This window comes from Taeniopygia guttata, chromosome 1A, assembly GCF_048771995.1.
Source record: "Taeniopygia guttata chromosome 1A, bTaeGut7.mat, whole genome shotgun sequence".
Lineage (NCBI taxonomy): Eukaryota > Metazoa > Chordata > Aves > Passeriformes > Estrildidae > Taeniopygia > Taeniopygia guttata.
In genome coordinates, this window is record NC_133025.1 from 29,020,119 (window position 1) to 29,041,226 (window position 21,108).

Here is a 21,108-nt window from a genome sequence, read left to right on the forward strand (position 1 = left end):
AGATTCCAAATGCTGAAAAATTTCTTCTGAAAAAAAAAAAAGGTAAGGTCAGGTTCTCTACTTTGATAACTCAGGAGTATGTTTATAATGTTTATTATAGAGTCAAAAATTTAACAGCTATGTCTTCTTTTAATCACCTGAAAATCTGAATTTTTGCACTGGACATTTTTCACTCAATTGCAAAATTCAGAGAAATGTCATGAAAATCTAAGTATGAATCTGTTTCATATAGTTAGCTTCCACCAATGCACAAATATCCTGCAATACTATGATATTAAGACCCGCTTGTTAATCTTAATTTGCTTTTCTAGAAATAGCACATAACTCATTTGTATTATGCACACTATATAATTTTGTCCAAAAAGGGTTATCTATTACATACAGGTTAAAAGGACCACTGACTAGACTGAACTATTATAGCCACTATATTTAGTAGTAATAATATGTTGCAAAAACTAGGCTTACTAGGAATACTCTGGCTGGAGAAACTCTGTTATGTCAGTGAAACTGAACAAAGTAATATTTCTATGGCAAATTTCCTTTGGAGCTGGTATAATGAAGACAAATTTTCATTACTAAGAAAACAAATGGGTTGGTAGGTTAGAAGTAGAACATACAAAAATACTCTTTCAAGATAACTTTATAAAAAGCTAGCAAACTATAAGGTCAGCAAGGAGAAGGGGAGAAGCAGAAAATATTGTAATTGAAAAACGTTTTAATTTTTTGCAATATATGCTTGTTTTTTCTTCTTTTGTTTTTAAATGAATTATGAATTTAATAATAAAACAGTGTACAGAAATATGCATTGCTATTCTTTATCTAGCATATTTAGCTCTCCTTATTTGGAGAACTGTTTAACTAGTTGCCATGCTCACTCAAGACCACTAGAAGGTGCTCCTCTGTTGAAAGATAATTATTTCTGTCTGAATTGCTGTTAAAAGATAATTGTCCTCCAATAACTGTGGTTCTGGCCAATTGTTACGCAGACTGTAATTGCAGCCACTACCCCTGCTATAAAAAGCTGGACCTCGTCTGCTATAACCATTATCACAGCCTGAAAATAACAGATTTGTTATCACTCATTCTCTGATAAATTAAAATCCCATCTGAGCAGGACTCTAGTTACTTTTGCTGGAAGGTGAGGCATGGAAACTGTGTTGGAACTAACAAACATTTTGTAAAGTCACAGAATCATTTTGGTTGGAAAAGACTTTTATGATACTTGAGTCCAGTCATAGACCTAACACCACCTAAACCCCTTACTGGAGTAAACTAAGGCAGAATGCATCCGTAGTGAGAGTTTGTACACTTGTCTGAAGTCTAAAGGAGAGTCCCACACAAAAAGCAAGAAAACAAAAAACAAATAAACAAAAATCCCCAAACAAAACTACGACAAACATACAGTCACTTGTTAGAAGCACAACTGTTAAATAGAAGACCTGTCCAAGTCTGGCAGAATAATAATCAGCCTTCCTCTGTAGGATCTGTGCAGATTGGAGCACATACTACTTCTGAGATAGGACTGGATTAAACGATTGTGTCCTTTTTTGGTGCTCAGACAGGTGTTGATCTGGGTGCATATAGAGGTGCTAGTTGAGAAGTGTAAAGCTTACAGAAAAGCAATTTTCACTGAGTCTGGAAAGGCCCAGGTCTATGTGCACACCCCTGTATGTGGTATATGTGCACATATACCACTGTGAGCTAGACAGCGTCTTTTTCATCACTGAAATGTGCTTCCTCTTGGTCCCACAAAACCAGTTCCCCACTTTGTTTTGCACTGGAAACACAGACATGCTCAGTAACCCCTGGGGTGCCTGTTTGTCCAATGTGAGATCTAGTCACAGTCTCCATAATAGACAGCAGAGTTACAAGTATTTATTGAAGACAAAAAATAAGCCTCATGCTTAATCTGCTTTGTTTTCTTATTCAAAATTATTTATAAATGTTTATGTTAAAGGTCTGTGTAGTAGATACATTTTAAGCAATTCTATTTACTATTAAAAATAAGCTTGTGAATTGGCTTCAGGAGAAAAGAACAAACAGTATAGAAAAACCCCTGATTATTTTGACAGGTTGTTGCAGAGCATCACTAAAGTGGCATTGAAGAACAGAGATTTCAGCACTTCCCTTCAGAGTTCAGCATCAGCATTATACAGGCTATAAATACTGCTATGTTTCTTTTATCTGTGATGAAGTTTGGATTCCAAAGAATTCAAAGAAGGAAAAATGGTGATAAAACATTTTGGCTCTAAAATTAAAAAAATAAGGAGGATCGTAAAATTGCTTATATAGGTTTGGGAGTTCAAAAGTGCTAAAAATTCTAAAAGAATAAAGAGTGCAAAAATATAATTTAATACTTACATGCCCTTTAACTTACTTTTTTTAAAATTATGCAGTGAGGCCATTAAAAAAGAGAATTTTTTTCCTAGTTTTGTAACCTGAGATTGAGTCATATAGAATTAAAAAATCTACACCTCAGGAACAAATGCATTAGCATTTTCCATTGCTAATGAAGGTTTTCAGTTACTTTCCCATTAAAAATGTTCTAAAACATGACAGGAAATCAATATCTATTTTTACAGGTTTCCTTTTATCTACATCAGCACATTGTCTAAACCTGAAGTAATAAAATCAGTAATAGTAAACTCTAAAATTAAAATTATAGGCTAAATCTCTATAAGGAAATTGAGAGGTGCAGAAATATTCAGAATTAAGCCTGCTTACACACTAATTCTAGCACAACTTTAGTTCTTCCCACATTATCTACATTTACAACTCTTCCAAATCAGCAGACTGAAGTATTCCTTCTAGGTAATAGCAATAACGTGAATGTAAAGCAGAGATGTGGTGCCTTCAGGACCCCTTCCACAATGTTTGATATGGCAGATGGCACTGACCATCATCACCTGGCTCATTCTTGCCTTTGGGTAATCCATTAAGAAAGTGTCAGCTCTTTCCTTGCAGCAGCAAAAGCCCATCCTCCTATTCTTGTTTTGGTATTAAAAGATGAATGTGCATTCTTTTGCACAATTCTTTTCTTCTTTGAGAAATCACAAGAAATCTTTAAAGGCTATGTGGCATTTCTGAAATGGCATTTCTTTCTCTAAGGAAGGCAGAGTGCTATGCATTTCACCTGTGTGCACTCACCTGCAGCCTCTAGTTCAGATAAGGCTCTTGAGACCACCAAAATAAGGTGACACAGAAGTACAGAAGCTCCGTGGAAAGACATCTGGCTGTGCACATCAGTCTTCTGACCAATGTTGGCTGAACTGGTGGGAAACCTGAGATCCTAAGCTCCCTTTGTCTTAGCACACCGTGTTCTGTGTGAGGACATCAGTTTTCTAGCTGTCTGTAGCTGAGACCTTGACTGTTACCTTTTGTGACATCAGGCTGCATTTTACCTTAGACTGCAAAAGCTGAGAGCTGCAGTGTTCCCTGATTAAGGTTCACCTTTCCCAGCTGGAGGAAGCCCCATCTATGCTGCATCATGTGAATTGAGCTGGTAAGTGCCAGCCTGGAGATGTCCTGAAAAGAGAACTTGGGAGGACTGTAGGTTTGATAGGTCCCTGCAGGAGACCAGCACATCCCACCATCTCTTGATTGCAGGCTCCAGGCAGAGCACAGGAGACTTGGCCCCTCAGGGCCTTGGATGTCTCTAAACTCTAAAACAGGAACAGAGAAGATACATTTCCCCTTTCAAGGCAGATGGACTTAGCCATATTACCTGCCTCTGCTGTGGTTCCTCCAGCTGTAGAATCAGTCTAGGCATATTTTTTCTCCTGCCTTCAGATATTTGATTTCCACAGATTAAAGCAATGTACAATAGTGAAGTATTTTAATAGCATTGTGGTATTGTTATAGTTTGCCAAGTGAGGTGATTCTGAGGCATAGCAAAGAAAATCTTTGATACCGGAATGCACTTATTTATGTATATTGAAGAGAAACCAAACTTTAAGGAACATATGAATATTTTTATTTTAAAAAGTCTTAATAACTAAACATTTCAGTAGTTTCTCTGTGAGGTGAAAGTATTATGAAGAAAAATTGAGAATGCTTTCCTTAGCAACTTTGGGAAATTTGTAGCAAAATTTCTCTCTTCAACTTAGAAATTTTTGGTTTAACAATTGTTGCTTACAAAACAATGCTGAATGTACAATAGTAAATGAGAAAGTTGTTTCTCTGAGAATAGATGTACATAAAAGGTCAAATCTTTCAGGTCAAGGTCTATCTTGTGTTCACTGAATGTATTATGAAGATGTTAGAATATCTAGACAAGGTACACAAAAGCTACCTAGACCTTGCGGTCAGTTTTGGAGGCTAATGCATTATTACAATATACTATATTGTGTTCAAACTCATAATAGTTAGGTATTTAACTGGATACCATATCCTCAGATTTCATCCAAACAAGATCAGTGAGAAACCAATATTGCAACATATTTGTCATAGTAGAAGATGTTTACTTTGGCTCTTGGCTGTTTAGTTTATTGTCCACTTACTGTAGCAAAAGGGAATACACATATAATTTTATTTGTTTATGTCATTCTATCCAGGTAATAATATAATAAAACATTTTAGGAGCATGTATTTCAAAGTGAAAAATATAAGCAAGTAAATATGAACAGCTGTCTTGTGCCTTTTAACTCTTACTTTGTAGAAAACCTTTGGTTTCAATCAGGGCAACATGAGCATTAGATCAGCTTAGTTGAATAAAAATGCTTTTAAAAAGTGTTTAATTTATTATATAACCATTTCTAATCAGGAAAACAAATGTCTAGAACCTAATCAGCTACTAGAGTATATTCACTGCTGAGTATCATGAGAAACTGGAATATCTAGGAGTAAGAGATGGAAGGATGACTTTTTAAAGATGATGCAGTGCTTTTAGACTCAGCCAAGGACAAAGGCATGTTGTATGAGATGTCCAGGCTGGAAGAACAGCCAACAGAGGCACTGTGGCACAGATGTGTTTTGTAGCAATGTTTTGTAGCAATGCCCTTATTTGCCTTTTTTCCTTCTGTTCTTCATTATTCAGGGTTGGTTGAGACTAATTTTTCCAGAAGCATAAGGTTGTTACTTCTCTTTTTGTTCACTTTTTCTCTCATGTGTGTGAGCATCTTGGGACCTCTGTTATAGATGGCTTTATTGATAGATAATTAATGAGCTTTATAGAACTTGTGGACACAGACAATGGAGGCAGACATGGAGGCATATTTCCAATAGATAATTAAATTTTTAAAAAAAGAATGTTTTTCTTTTAAAGTAAGAAAAATTGAAATATTAAGACATATCAAAGGAAAGAAGCACTACTTAGAATGAGGTAAGTACACAGGCATGCAATTCTTCTGTGGGATTTTGTGAGTGTAATAGTACATCCCAACACTTATAAAGTTGTAAAATGTTTCAGATTATCAGAACTGGATTGTTTTCTTGTCACAGTTACAGACAATTAAAAAAAAAAGTCTAGATTTTATACATATGTCAATACAATTGAAACAGAACAAGAGAGATTGAACACCCATGTAGAATAGAGTAATTTTCTAATACAGACAAGGAGAAAATGATATTAAACCTGTGGAACTTAACTAAGATTGTACAAAGTACATTAAAATTATTTTGTCATAAGTAACTTTGAAAATAAAGTTAATGTGCTCACTGATACATAGGCTTTCATAATTAACAAGGTAATGTGTGGAACTTGGCACAAAAACAAGTCAGCAGGTGGCTGATTATTGGAACATGATTATTTTGCCCGTACAGTGTGATGAAAGAACACATATTTAATGACTCTTGAAGGTGGATGCTCTGATGACTGTTGTGCTGGTTGAATGACTAAAATGTATTGTAGTCTAATTATCTTGGACTGTCCTGAAACTGTGATGCTAAGACCCCAAAGGAGCAGAAGCATTCTGTGACATCTCTTACCCTTTTTGCAGCTCGGCCACCTTTTCATTTCAGAGCTTTTCCAGTGCAGACTTCTCCCTGTTGAGGAGTTCAGAGTTCCTGGTGGAACACGGGCTCCTCTGAAGCCCAGCACTAATAACAAACATCTGTAGTTGCCCAGGCTTTGGGGGGAACTCCTGTTGCCTGGGAGAAGACTTAGCACAGCTCTCTAATCCATGCTTGTTTATCTCATGAGCAGGTCCAGTGTAGCTCTGACTATCCTCAGGGACTTTATCTTACTATTTATTTTTCGTTTGTTTTTGGAAATGTGCTGCACTTTCCTGGGTTAATGAGGTTCCGCTGCCAGTGGAGCTCCAGAGCAAGCAGCATTAAAATGAAGTACTTGTAGAAAGCCTCTGCAAATGCTCAAGCAGTTCAGCTGGAAGCATTCTGACAGTTATTAATTGCACAATCACAATCACAGCAGCACTTAAAAACAGATGAAGAAATAATTAACAGAAACAATTAGGAGGATCCTCAACACTGTCTGCTCTTAATCTTGCTGTATTTTTCTCTCCCAGAATTAAAGGAGCTACTTAGAACTTTTCATCATTTTTTTATTCCATGTTGCATATACATACAGATAGAAGTATTATTTTACAATAAATTAGGGTATGACAACAATATTTAAAATGCCAATACTGTAAAGCTAGGAGCTGCTAGTATTTCTTGTCTTGTTAAGTTTTACTCTGCATTTCTGTGTATTCTTGTTTATTCAAGATATATCTGTACAATATGGGAGACAAAATATGAAATAGGTCTGATGACACAAAACCCAAAGAGCAGCTGGAGATGCAAGTCTTTGTACCCTGGTGTTTAAGTCATTGTTCTCAGGGACAGAGTGATTTCCCTTACCTTTCCTCTCAGACAACAGCAGTGCTGGCACTTGGGATGACATTTTATACTTTTAATTCTTTGATAGAATGTCTTATTTGCTATTGTAAAAATAATTGGGTCAAGGCAACTGTTGATGCTGCAGATGATCTCTGTGACTTTGTAAATGGCACTTAATGTGCTTATGTTCCCACAGGGTGGTTGACAATTAATTCTGTTAATTAGTATCACCATCATCATAACATGGTAAGGTATGAAAGAAACCGCAAACACAATCATAGCAGCTGAAATCAGTAACAGAGGCCTAACAAGTCTGTTCCTTCTTTGCTGACGTTTACTATATTGTAGTAATGCTTTGAGAGTCAACATATAGCATGTGAAGATGACTGTGGCTGGAATTAGGAATCTCAGTACAATTTTGGAGAGTGTGAATGGCACGGCAAATTGTAATGGTTCTTCAGTGCTATCCAGGTAATTTATGATGTTGTGCTGTCTTCTAGCTGCAACTGTGTAGTAAATCTCAGGCCCCGATGCAATCCCTATGAAGATCCATACCCCGATGGTGCAAAACACAGCCTTTTCTTTGTCCCACCATGTTAATGAACTGATGGGATGAACAGCACCTATGTATCTGTCAAAACTGATGAGTGTCAGGAAATACACACTTCCATAGATATTAATACTAAAAAATAGCCCTATGATCTGATAAAAAGCTTGACTGAAATAGACAGCAAACTTCTGGATATTATAATATACTGAAAAAGGTGCCATGAGAGTCCAAGTAAAGTCACACAGTGCCAAATTAAAGAGAAATATGGTATTGGTAGTCCATGTCTTCATGCAGTAAACATAGTGTCGTAGTGCAAGTATATTGCCTAGAAATCCTGTTAATAAAGTGAAAAGGCAAACCAGAATCAGCAAATAACAGTACCACTCCAGCTTAGGATTTCTGTTGCAAATGAAAATAATGCATGTACCATTCATCATCTGTCCACGGAGTACGCCTGAAGGGAAAAGAGAGACCAACAGCCTTTAAAATAAAAATAGAGTTGGATACATTGCATATAAAATTTAAAAAATTTAAATTTAATTTAGTGTGTTTGAACTGGCAAAAGAATTCAGAACATAGTATAATGTACAAACTCTCTCCTCTATCTGAAAGAAATGTAAATTCCAAGTAGGTAACACAGCTTACTCTACAACAGCCACACAAGCAGATCTTTATGAATTTATATGAAAAGGTTTATATATTTTCGTCTCTGCTATTTATTGTAGTGTACAATGGATTTGAAGAAAAAAGTGTGCACTCTCAAGTGACAGCAGTGTCCCTTGGCCACTAATCTATCTTTGGAAAAAGCAGAGGAGGTGACAGAAGGACAGTATTTGCCCATGCTCATTCCAGCATTGCTTTGATTGCCTTGAGCATTCATATGGGGCCTAGGGGCAAGGTTCATGTGGGCAGCTGTGCACTGAACTGTGACTGAGATCAACAAAACAGCATCAAAACAAATGAGGGTGAAATTCTGCTTTTAGTGAAGGCCACAGAAACTTTCAATCTAAAGTGCTAGGCAGAGTGCTTTTTTTTGACTTTTTTCTTTGGTTTTCTTCTGTAAATATTTGTCTCAGGATGTGCTTTGGTAGGGTTAGAGAATATTCTTTTTGTCTAACTTTATGGCCTACTTTATATCAATTCCCATTATGGAATATGTGAAATATAGATCTGCAGTGTATTTTTCAAAGCAAGTTTTTAATGCTTATAAAGTCTTATGCTTAATTATAATGATTTTTTTACTCCAAATAAAACCAAAGGCTGGAATATTCAGTCAGAATGAGCTGCCACCAATTGCAGCTTGTTATGTTTCTAGAAAATTTCCAAATGATGCCAAACTGGGAGGTCTGTCCAAGTAGAAGCTGTATATGAGGATCATCCAAACAGCAATTGATAAATCAGAGTACGCTACACCACTTGCTAGGATGAAAGAATAAAATTTTCATGAGTACAGGCCACACTTTGAGTGGAAGAAAGGACCTTTTTAGAATGTTATTGATTCATTAAAAATTTTGAAACGTCTTCAAGTGTTGAGTTGGCAGTAGTGGGTTTTTTTCCTAACATAATGCTTTGCTTTCATGTCAAGCTTAATACAATAAATCTTTTCCAAAGGTATGTTCACATATATGGGTCACAATATAACAAACAGAAGCTGCAGTGAAAACCTGCTAAATACAGACTGCATTATTGTGCTTTGCAAATTATAGTCCACTCAGTTACTTGACAAAAAGCTGGTTTAGACTGTACTCAACAAAATTAGGAAGGAAAGTGGTTTCTCTAGAAGCTCAGCAACAAAGGCAGTCAAATGACTTTCCAGGAAATGATGTAGATAGAAAACCATCTGTTCTACTCAGAGGGTATTTCACAGGTGGGGAGTGTTTGTTCTATAAATATATTTTTTAAAGTATTGAAGCATGGACTTTAACCTAGGGTAGTTATACTTTCCCTTCTCCTTAGTCTTTGTAAAATATAAAAAATTATGCAAGCTGAAATTTCTAAGATATCCCTGTAAATTCTTTAAAATGTGAAACATAGTTAAGTAACATTTTCTCATGATATTCAAATAAAAGTTCAATTAAAAGTAGTTGGAATAGGTATAGCAAATTTATGTTTTCCTAAAATCCTCTTGTCTAGAGTTTGTGTTCTTGGAATTAAATGGCATTTCCTACCTCTCTGCCTTCCTTTTCAGTTCTTACAAATGGCAGTATAAATAAGTTCTAAACTGGCTACAAACAGTATGGCCATAGCTGCACGAGGGAATTGTAATGCCAGGTTCCCGATCTTATTAAGCTTCTGGCCAAGGGCTATAGGTAGGTATAAATGGAGGGAGGCAAACAGCTGTGCCCCCTGCTCTGCTTCGCTCTAAGTTGGCTGGATAAAGTCTGGATGTGCAGCCTTATAAGTGTGTTAGGGTAGTCACAGGCTTGAACAAAAAAAAATCCCCTTTCTCCTTCATCGCCTTCAGTTTGGTGGGCTGCACTCAGAGCTGAGCTCTGTGAGGTTGGCTTTGTAGCTGAAGGGGATGGAGCTGCCCAGCTGTGTAACGTGCATTTGGAGCTCAGAGAGTCATTAGAAAATATGTCTGTTTGTGTAGGCATTTCCCACATGTCTACCTTGGGATTACTGTTTGAATTTTCTAAAATATTTTTGCTGTCTCCTGTTAATTCTTTGTATTGTAGTAGAGCTTAGAGACCATTAATAAGACTAGGTTCTTGAAGCTGTGCCTTGCAATTGAAGTGAGTGGCTTACAGGGTGGACACAGAGGAACAGATGCAGAGATAAAAAGAACCTTTCCTGAGATAACTTAATAAACAAGAGGAAAACACAAGGGGTTTGACCCCCAGCTTGGTACTATTCCAGGATCTCCTGGTCTTCCATCAGAAGAATTTAAAGCCTTATACAATCACAGATGCAGTCTGACTGCATGCAGGAAGACGGCATGCCTTGCTCTATGCTGAAGCCATTGGAGCTACCCTGATGTCCAGAGGATATGTGCTGTAATAATTTTCAGATGTGACATTTTTTTATATCAGACAATAGCAAGTTTTCTGTCTGCTATCTTAGCACCAACAGAATAACTCAAGCTATGAGTTGGATATGACTAGATTGTGTTCACAGTTTGAATCCAAAATTTTGCATCTGTATTTTAAGAAAACTTTATTTTTCTGAATATTACAGCATTCACTGCTATGTCTATTTATTCTGGAGCAAAGCCAGCCAGCACACATATGCATATTGTATGGAGGCAGAATGAGCAGCAGCACCATGGCATTACAGTGTGCATATGTTGTTAGTACTGACTAAAATCAGTCTTTCCAAACTTTGATGAAAGTAGAATTGGTTTTCAAGGTTTAAAAACACTTATTGGGGTTAATTTTTCAGTTGAACAGTTTTTGTCATAGATGAAGATGACCTGAAGCACTAAGTGGGCAGAAAGGGCAAACCCTTGATGGTGCACCCAGAATTGAAGGAATACATCTGATTCAATTAAAAGCTTGGTATTAAAATATTGCAAATATGCCTGCGAAATTGTTGAAGTTTATGGTTTCCATCACTCATAATTAGGACAAGAAAGCATGCTAAATGCATGGATAAGAACTTACTGTTTCTCTTGTTTCTGCTTCTGCAGTTTAATGAGTGCAACCATATTATGGGCTGTAGAGCTAAAGATACTAAAAAAGCTTTAGTTTTTTAAAAAGGGACCTGTTTGACTCAATTTTTTGTATCTGCCTCTTGAGTTGACTTTTCTCTTGGAATGGAAAAGAAATTCTGCTCGGTTACTGCCTGGTTTGTTACAGGACCCTGAAATCTCTGCTACCCTGTGTTTCCCTAGTACTGTTGATGTGCTCTCCAAAGCCTTGGAGCAGATAAAAAGACCTGTTTCCAGTAAAAAATTACATTTGGAGGAAACTTCTGGCAGAGATAGGAAACATTATGATAGGAGAATCTTAATTTTCATATATAGTTAATTCACAGTTTATCACTGGAAGTCATTCATATGGCATTTAACTTGCATTTGCAAAGGTCCATTAGGATTAACACATTTATTTGGGGATTTTTAAGTATATAATTTGTTATGTGTAAATATATCCTAATTACCATGTTCTTCTGTGTCATACCTGTTGGGGTTTATTTTACATTTTTAACAAGTTCATATTAAGCAACTAATTTTCTCTGAAGTTAAAAAAAAAAAAAACAAAAAAGAAAGTTGAGTCAAAAGCTTATTTTGTGTAATATTATTTCTTATCTACTCTCTTTGCCCCTTGCTATTTTTTGTTTGTTATTATTTATAGTAAAAGGCCTAATTTTACATGAACTCTTATTTTTCTGGAATCACTCTGAGAATTTTGTTGGGCTCTTTGGAGTTGTATTTTAATCTACTAAAAGTCTATTCCAGTTACTAGATAGGTTTTCCAAATTTCTGACCATTCACACCCCATAATATTTCTGTTATGTGTTCTTTCCAAGTGTAACCTTTTAGCTCACTTTATTAAAAAAACCCATTATACAGAGTTGTATGTTTTGTTATAAAAATAATAAGCATTATTTGCAATTTTTACTTTAACAACTTACCTGTTAGGCAATCATCTGATCATCCCTTTTTATTTCAACAGAATTGATGTGAAAGGATATATAAAGCAATTTGAGCATTACGTGGACCATTTAACATATTTTAGTTTTAGTAACTGCATTTAGCATGTTATACTTACTGGTATGGTGGGAACAAAAGTAACATCTGTGACATTTGTGTGCAGTTAGGTAAGAAGATTGTGCTAAGATCCAATTCCTTTTGTTTTTGTATATCAGTATTGTGATTAAGTACTATTTCTCTCATTAAAAATTATGCTGATGAACCCTGCTTGAGAGTTAATGAAGTCGTATATAACAAACACAAGCTACAGTCGAAGGAAAGTTAAAGTGGAAGAATTTGCCTACTGAAGACAGTATTTATGAAAATAATATTTTAAGAATATTATATTTATACATATTAGTAGGTATTAATTAGTATGTAATAACTAAACAGGAAACAGCATTACTTTGGAGAGTGCAGGTGCAATGAATATTTATTAAATCTTTCCTCTTACCTGTTTTAGAAAAGTTGGAGTTATCTGTTTTACAGAAGTCAAGATTCCAGGCTGTATTTTTTCTCTCCATTAATCTGGACCTCCTGAAGTCACACCTCTATTTTGCAAGTAGTGCTGATTATCCGAGGTGTCGGTAGTATTCCATATGCAATGGCAGCTGTTCAGAGAGCAGGTATCAAACTGCAAGGGAAGTATCTTTTATCATTAAGCCCCTCCTCTCAGTAAGTCAGGATAACATGCTATTGTCGTAGCAGCCTCCGCTTGCTCTTTAGGGAAGGACAGACTTATGGGACATCCTCAGTCTAGCTAGGCCTGGGGCTGTCATGGTTCCCAGCAGTGAAAGTGTAGAAGAAGAGTACAGGGACTTGTGGCGTGTGTATGTGTGTTTGCACTTTCCCTTTCTTCGCTCACAGAAACCGTGTTGCTGCCCTACTACTGGACTGGTCTGCGGACCTCTGCTGCTCTTGTCCCATTATAGAGCTTAATTCAGCCCCCATATACCTTCCTGCCACTTCTCCTGCCTCATGGTTCCCACATATTCCAAATCTCAGCTTTTTCAAATAACTCTCATCCTCCAATTGCCTAATCCTGAGCTCACATCCTACCTCTTCAGCCCATGTTTGCTCCAGGTCCTCAAGTTTTCCTCCCCCAAACCTGCATCTCCATCTTCAGCAGCAAATACCAGCCCTGGAATCTGCCTGTCTGACTGAATGAGCATTTCAACATTTTTGTTATTTTCTCCCACTTTATAGTTTCCCTCTGTGTCCAGCCCTAATCAATGCTAAATGCGGGCTTGGTAGTTCAACAACCAGCTGAGAGAAACTGCCTCCATCCCAGACCATTTCACATCTCAGTCTGCTATATCACTTCTCTAGACACTTCCCGTCCAGCTTCTCATATTAGTTCTGTTCTTCCTTTTTTCACACCTTCTAGCACCAGATTGCAGTGTCTTCTTGTTAGATGCTGTCCTTCACCTTGCTGCTTGAATTATCCCTTGTTCTCCTTTACCCCCTCTTAGCTTCTGCTGTGGCACTCTCAGCCTTGCGAAAGCAAATTCCCATCTCTTATGCTAGTGAGGTTTTCGATACTCTAAACACTTCTCTGAAGGCAGAGATGACAGCGAAGAAGAGCTAGCCTAGGAAAAATACGTTTGTGGCAAAAATATCATAAAAGTTTCACCTAACACCAGAAGTGAGAGTAAGCAGATTTTCTTTTCAAGTGGCAAGACACACCAGTATTCTTTGAAAAAAGGTATTCTTTGCAGAAGAAAGTATAATACCATATCATATGACTAAAGTGATAGGTCTAGAAAAACATACAGTACAAGATTATACACAGACTCATGATTTGATTACCAAATTAAATTAGGAAAGCAAATAATATTTATCAGTGGACATACCTAAAGTACTTCAAACTGTCTTAGACATGAAAAGCTGTCTTAGACATGGAAAAGGAAAATTATATATGAATCAGTAACCTTTTTTAGCACTTGAAATGCATTGTTATGGCCTGTGATCATTCTCACCATCTTTTAAAAATACTGCTATTAATAGGTTATTGTTGCATTATTTTTTCTCCCCCAACTCTGGTTTGCAAGTAATTTGTAATTTTATAGCAATAATATCTGTTCATGCTGAATTACAGAAGGGTAATTTGTCTACATGATGCTAAGTACGTTTTCCTCACACACAGTTAAATAATTTGCCATAGGAAGAAGTACAGTTTAGTAGTTTATTTTGGTTTTATTATGATGTAAAATATTATGTGTATTTACCGACTGACTAAAATCTGCCTTCTCATAATTTTTTGTACCGTAGGTCAGTTGCTCCGTCTGAAAATGTTTCGAGAGGACCATGGGTCTTGGATGACGATGTTCTTCAGTACCATCCTCTTCCTTTTCATATTTTCTCACATTTATAACCTGTTCCTCATTATGGCAGGGAATATGAGGTAGGTTCCAGATTTTATTTTTGTCTCTTTTGCTCTAGAATATACTTTACTGTAAGCTTTTTTATTCCTCTGCCTTCTGAATTTAGGTAGAATAGTAATTTAATTGGTTAATGAGCCCAGAGGATAAACTTATAACATTTTTAGTTATAAGAAATGGAATCCTAGACTAATGTTAGCAACTGTGAAATCATGGTAATAATGATAATTATATTTGTTTGTTTGTTTGTTTAAATTATAGCTAAACAAATTTGATTAGAAATTAGGACTGAGTGGTTTACAAGATTAAGCATTACTATTGTGCCTGGGGAGGAAGTTCAGAGTTAAAAGTAATTGAAATATCTAAATTTGAGGAAGCTCATGGATATTTAATGGGAGTATAGTTTTTTGGGTGTTTTTTTTTTTTTTTTTTTTTTTTTTTTTTTTTTTGGTTATGTACAGCAATATTTGCTGATCTAGTTTGTTTAGAATATTCTTAATTTTTTTTTCCCACAAGTTGCTCAGACAGAGCAAAATTGTGTTTGGCTGATGAACAGCCATCTATTATATAGGGATTTATTTTAAATAGATCTGTTTATATTAATTTTCTGTCTAAAGCCTTGCTTTCTCCTGTTATCTCAAAATTAACATCACTTACATGTGTTGATTTTCCTGAGAAAACCTATATTATTAGTAATCTAATATGTACAAATTTAATTCATTGGATAAAAAAACCCACAGCAATGTTGTTTATTAAAGGCAACATAGCATCTAAGGACTTCCCAGCAAGATGTAAGAAATCCAAAGTATTTATAAATTGAATAACAATGCAAATAATTAAATTCCTTGTTCCTAGCAGAATATCAGAGCCATACCAACAGACTGATGATAAGTTATTTAATGGGCTGTGGTGTGGTGTGGTACAGATCTTAAGCGTGTCGACAAAAATGTGCAATGTTCAAAGTCCTGTAAACAATGTGACATAAAGCAAAAGGTGAGTAGGAGGCAGACTGCTTGTCACTGAATGAGCACAAGCACAGACCAGCTGGGATAATCATGAGGCTGTGACATGAACACTAAATGTATTGGTTTGAGGCAGGCAGGTAAAGCAGCAGAGTCATCGACTGTTTTATGAAGCGATCACAGTAATGACGTGGTACATATGAATACTCAATAACAGGTGGGCTAATTAGGATGGGGAGGCGGGGAGCATTGCAGGTTTCTGGCTTCCCTATTTACGTAGTCATACTATTATTGGTATCATGTTAAGATTTATAATTGGTCTTTCTAATGTTCCATAAACTAAAACCAGCTAGCTGTTAGCAAAGCATTAAGAATCTTGAAAGCCTGACTCATGTCTGGAAATCAGATTTCATTTGTCCATCCACATTCCTGCTTCCTGTATCTGTTACAGCCTTCCATTAGCTGCACTGAAGAGATTGTGTGGCCATCAGCATCCACATCCATGGAAATAGGCACAGCCTAGTACTAAAATAGCTGTGTCAGACAATATGCCCTCTTGCTTTCTGTGGGGCGATGCCTCTCCTTTCCTGGAGCTTATGCCCCAGTTCTGGGTGTGTTGTGATTCTTTTGGGAGGTTCACTATAATGTGCTCATGGAATTGCATGGCTTTTTTCAAAGTGGGTTGAGTGCTCATTACACACACGTCGGCTCTCCAATCCAACAACAAAGCATGCGGAACAAAAAGTTTCAGTCTCAAGCAACAGAATTTAAATCATCAGTAAAACAGAGCTCTTGGATCAATCCTCTCAAAGTTGGGGTAGTAAAATGTGTAGTGCTTTTGAAAAGAGGGTTTCTACAACAAACAACATCAAAGCCAACTCCTCCATGTTGCCCTGATGAAGTGTTTCAAGGCGTGCATTTTTTCCTGAGTAAATGTAATCTTTATGAAAGCTATTTGCTTCATGGTTTGTGTGGGAACCCAGCACTTCCCTCTGGCTGTGCTGGCTGTCTTGAGACCCTGGCAGGGGGCTCGGAGACCTTGGCACAAAGTCAAAAACACCTGTGGCTTTGAATTTAGCTGTGGAAAAAACTTCCAACTTTGTATGAGGAATTACAAGCCACAAAGGTTTGAGTGTGGTAGTTGAATTAACACTGGGTGAAAAAGAAGAATTTTAGGGTTTTAAAAGAAGGGATTCAAGGGGACAAGATGGAGGGATTTGGGCATGTCTTGACCGTCTTCTCCTTCTTCTTGCCCTCCATGTCTTGCTGTGACTTTTCTATTGGTTTAAGGTAGAGACACACTGTCCAACATAAATGATAGATATTGGCACTTTATTGTAAACATAGTACACGTAGTTTTTAGTAGAAAATGGTAACACCACCCCAAAGGAGTGGGAGTCTGTCGCAAACCAATCTGCTAGACAGAGCGCAGCTCCTTGGGAAAGCATGTTATAGATAAGAGAAAAGAAACAACCTTGATAAGCCGACCCTACGCATTCTGACTTCTTCTTTGGCTGTGCGGGCTGCGAGAAAAAGACTTTTTACAATTTCAGGGTCATCTTGACCACCAGACCCCCGAGAGGTTTGTACTTCTGTGCAAAAGAACAGCTCTGTCTGTATCTTTGACCACAGTGCCTTGCTGAAATGATTGTGACCAGAGAGACTGGTTTCCAGGAGGAACGTCAGAGTTTGCCTGCATGAAGGTTATGGTGTTTGTGGAGAGAAACTGACCTTTGAGCCTGTGGGCACCTAGGAAACACAGGCATCCCAGATTACACATCGTTCAATACAAGGGCTATTGAAGCCTTCCTGTCTATGAGATTAAGTGAAAAACATTCTTTTTTTTCTGCCTTTTTTTGTGTGTATATGTGTGTTTTTTCTCCTTACTATGTCTCTGAATCACCTTTCCCTGGGTGCTGGCACCAGAGGGATTCTGACAAGTTTCTTTATGTCAGATGTTTGGTATTATCAATAAAAATCCCTTTCTGGCACACAAGTCATACATCCTGCATTATGCCAGCATGGATGACTACAGGAAAAGCCCTTTGAGGGCTAGAGAAACCTGCAATTGGAAGCTCTTTCATATAACCATATTTTAAAAAGGTACATTTTACAATTGCCAAAATTTGGGTTTGTTTTAAACCGTATTTTTTAAAGACGATTCACATGTCTTAGTGCAGTAAACCTAAAAAAGTGTGAAAATATCCCTTAAAAAAATGTAGCAGGAAGGACTTGAATTTTCAAAGAGCACAAGCTGAATATTGTGTTCATTTCTGGGTCCCTCACTACAAGAAAGACATTGAGGTGCTGGGGCATGGCCAGAGAAGGGCAATGAGGCTGGTGAAGGGTCTAGAGAGTGACATTGGTGACTATATCTGTTATCAAAATACCATTGAATACTTTTTTTTAAAAAAAGTGAGGGACTTGGGTGTTCATTTATTATGTAAGGTCATTTAGATTCTTGAAATTAAGCAGTGATTTTGAGCTGTGTAACAGAGGAGCAACATGGCTTATTTATAAAAGGCTGTGTTTGAGACATAAATGAAAGGAATAAACTTTTCTTTTTCTGCATCAAAAAGTGTATTGCGGCAAGGCCACGCGGTGGCAGCAAAGGGCACAGTTTAAGCTAAATCCCCTGAAACTATACGGGGATCCTTGCTATCAAACTTTTTTCCTGGGTTTTTCTGTGCCACAAGCAAATTCAGAGCCCTTTGTTTATTATTTCTTTCTTTAAAGGAATGTCAGGTCTATAAATGTCCAGGGACTGTCCCGTATTTTTGTAATTTATATGTGACTTTTTTACCCTTGACATACTGAGGTATTCCAAGTCTGTATCTACATTGAAGTTGTCCCAACTGTATTGCTTTAAGTAGAGAATATATCACCAAAAGGAAACCCATTTTCTCCTTTGAGAGACTGCATCAGTAAATAATGCTTTGATGTATAACATTACAACACAGTGATGTACTTTTCATATGACATCCAAAAATCAAAGCTGTGGCTGCTCGTGTCACAAATATCAGCTGTCTTGTCCTAGATGAAGAGCTTTTCAGTTGTCCAAAGGATGCTCAGGTGCTTCATTATTCAACACTATAAAGTGTCATTGAAATAACAGACACAAAACCATTTTCTCTTTAGCTGCAAATTGCCACATCACTGTAGCAATAACACCAATTATTGGGATTGTCTTCTTTGAGTGTTGCGTGTGTCATGAGAGGGTTTGGTGTGAATTTGTTACCTGTGCTGAAAAGGTTTTGGTTATTCTCATTAAGCACTAGGAGAGAGCACATATTTTTTTGGGTAGTTTTATCTTCTCTTACTGCTCATTTCTTTTGCAGAATAAGTGTGAAATTTCAGTACATTTTACATTACTTGTGGAAATTCCTTAGGAATAATAGTGCAACTTAAATTAATTCTCGTTAGACTGATTAAGTGGATTTGGAGCCAATTACAGTCTGCAGCTGACAAATGCCTGCACAGAGGGCTTGCATTTTGTTTGACAAGCTGAAACAAGAAAACAGCTATTTATATATTTAAAAGCCACAATAATAGCTTTCTATTAAATACTTTACCCTTATCCAAATTAGTTACTACTTTTTCATTTTTCCCCAAGATACAGATTATTGTATCCCTGGAAATGTGCATTTATTCAAAGCTTTAAAGCTATGTTGTTCAGGATTCTGTGCTTTAGTTTGTTTGATTGCTCATTATAGTCAAGGATTAGTCATCATTAGCATAATTTTAGAAGAAGATTTAGGGACAACAAAGATTTGGTCTGTTTTCCAAACCATGGTTACTATTCTACAGTAATAGAGGCCCACAGTGGATCTTTATTAGGCCTCCAGTATACTTTCATAGCTGTGTCTACCTGGCCATATGTTTTGTGGGCTTTATGTTGATGTATCCTCTGTGTATATTTGGTGTAGCTGCATATTCATACTGCAGTCATGCTTAATATTTGGCAAAGATTATAGTGTCTTCAGAAAGTTCAGGCTTTTGTGAACTGCTGGAAGGAAAGGTTCCAAATCTGTAAGGCCTCTGTGCTCTTCTGAGACACTAATCCTTTGGGGCCATCTTTCTTTCTCAAAATGTATGTGGAAAACAGGAACTCTCTTAGAATATTTGTAGTTTCTAAACAGCAAAAACTGTGACAAGTTTAAATTATGTAAAAGTATATAGAGGCAGAAAGTTTATTAATTCTTATTGTGTATTGGTCATACAAATTATGGATGTAAAATATTTCTCCAAGAATGCAGTCTAAGAGGTTTACAAGTTAGCCATTTTATTGCAGATTGTCCTCCCAGCTGGGATCCTAAAATACAGGTGTCTAGTGAGATCACAGCAGCAATAGAAACTGTATTTTCCAAGTCATTGTGATTGGAAAGTGTCTTGAGCCAGGATTAGTACTTGAAAATCAAAATAATTCAAATTCCAAGCTAGTTCATGGTGTTTCAACCTTTATAGCTAAACTTACTCCCACCTGGTCAAAAAGTACTTCTCCATGTGCTAAATCTGCCATATTTCTTCTGTCTTTTGTGAAACAGACTTCATCAAACTTTTCCTTCTTCTAAGCCAGGAAATGGCAAAGAATAGAAAATGCTTAATTTAGGTTTAATTACAAGATGATGATTCTGAAAACCCCAACCTTTTAATGATCAAGAAACTCATTCCCCAAACCACACTCTGCAGAGAAAGGGCAAAGGAGGCTTTGCACATCACAAAACAGTTGGCATAGAATCATCATAGATCCCAGGGAGGATGATGTCCCAGGACATCAAAGAGCTCTCTTATCCATAGAGCTATCCCAGGACAATCTGCTGGCTGTTGGCATCAAAGGCTGCCAAAACCCTGTGGCATAATTGACTCTCTTGTAGCGCAGGTCAGTCAGGGTGAGAGCAATGTTAATCACTTGGATAGAATGACTGAAATTAATAGGAATTAGTAGAGAACACCAAACAATGAGGAAAAAAAAATCAAACCCAAATTATTTTCTTGTAAACTCTTAGATAGCTTACAGGCAAAGGCCAAATCACAGAATCTCAAGTGACACATACCAGTTTTGGAAGGAGTTCTTATTCAAAATATGGGCAGAAGACACAGCTTGGGAGTAAAGTACTTGTCATGTGGCCTGACTGAATTAATCTCAGGTATTTGTAGATGTTTAGGTGAGAATTATAGTTGTAGCACTGTTGTAAAACCCCTTCCTCTAAGAGTTTTCTCCTTATTGCTCAAAATCAATGACTCTGGTTCCAAGAAGGTTGGCACTGATAAGAGATGCCAGAGGGAAGAACTGCAAGTGCTGAGCACAGCCAGACCTGTTAGCTGTGAGCAGCAAGTACGGAGGATGCTGCAGGCTGTGATGGGAGAAGCATGGGAGAGACAAAGGCATGTCCAGCACCAGAGGGGTCTTGCTCAAACCCAAGACAGAGGGACAAGTGTCCCTTTGGCTGTGTCCTAGCTGTCCTGTGGTATTGCCATGCTGAGACTGATGTGGCTGTGGGAATGTCTTAGGGCTTTATAGACTGATTCCTCTTTCATCCTTTCAAATAAATATCCTTTCCAGTGCTAGGGATAAATGACTAGGGAAATTGATCACAGCCCAGTGCTGTTAAACCTTATGCAAAAGTTAATTGATGGCACTATTACAAATTTTCTTGTTTCATACCCCTCTGTATTGAACTGACATGTAGACATTGAGAGTGTTTTCCCTTAACCACACTAACCTTGCTGCTGTAGCATTTACCAGTAGGATGATGTGAAAATGCTCTGCTCTAGCAGCTCTTTTCCCATTTCAGGAACTATAACATT

General features: G+C 37.1%; 2 protein-coding genes across 8 annotated transcripts in view; one reads left to right on the forward strand and one right to left on the reverse strand.

Annotated features, from left to right (window-relative positions):
- TMEM117 (transmembrane protein 117) overlaps nt 1–21,108 on the forward strand; it is a 177,797-nt gene that overhangs the window by 12,139 nt on the left and 144,550 nt on the right. For all 7 annotated transcript variants that reach the window (XM_072922305.1, XM_030258490.4, XM_072922319.1 and 4 more), the window contains exon 3: nt 14,229–14,361. In XM_072922305.1, coding sequence (XP_072778406.1) covers nt 14,229–14,361 — 133 coding nt within the window. The remainder of the gene's footprint in view (nt 1–14,228; nt 14,362–21,108) is intronic.
- LOC115491155 (P2Y purinoceptor 1-like) lies at nt 309–13,601 on the reverse strand. Its single transcript, XM_030258523.4, has 2 exons — nt 12,412–13,601; nt 309–7,781 (listed from the first exon to the last, which is right to left on the reverse strand). Exons 1-2 carry the CDS (start codon nt 12,479–12,481, stop codon nt 6,760–6,762), a joined length of 1,092 nt encoding a protein of 363 aa, XP_030114383.1. The 5' UTR covers nt 12,482–13,601; the 3' UTR covers nt 309–6,759.

What these genes read in the sequence shown, in the direction of transcription:
- LOC115491155 (XM_030258523.4), bottom strand. Translation starts at nt 12,481, where the DNA reads ATGGAGAGAAAAAATACAGCCTGGAATCTTGACTTCTGTAAAACAGAT. An exon ending in CTCCAACTTTTCTAAAACAG is followed by an intron (nt 7,782 to 12,411) that starts GTAAGAGGAAAG and finishes TTTTCCCTTCAG; the next exon opens with GCGTACTCCGTGGACAGATG.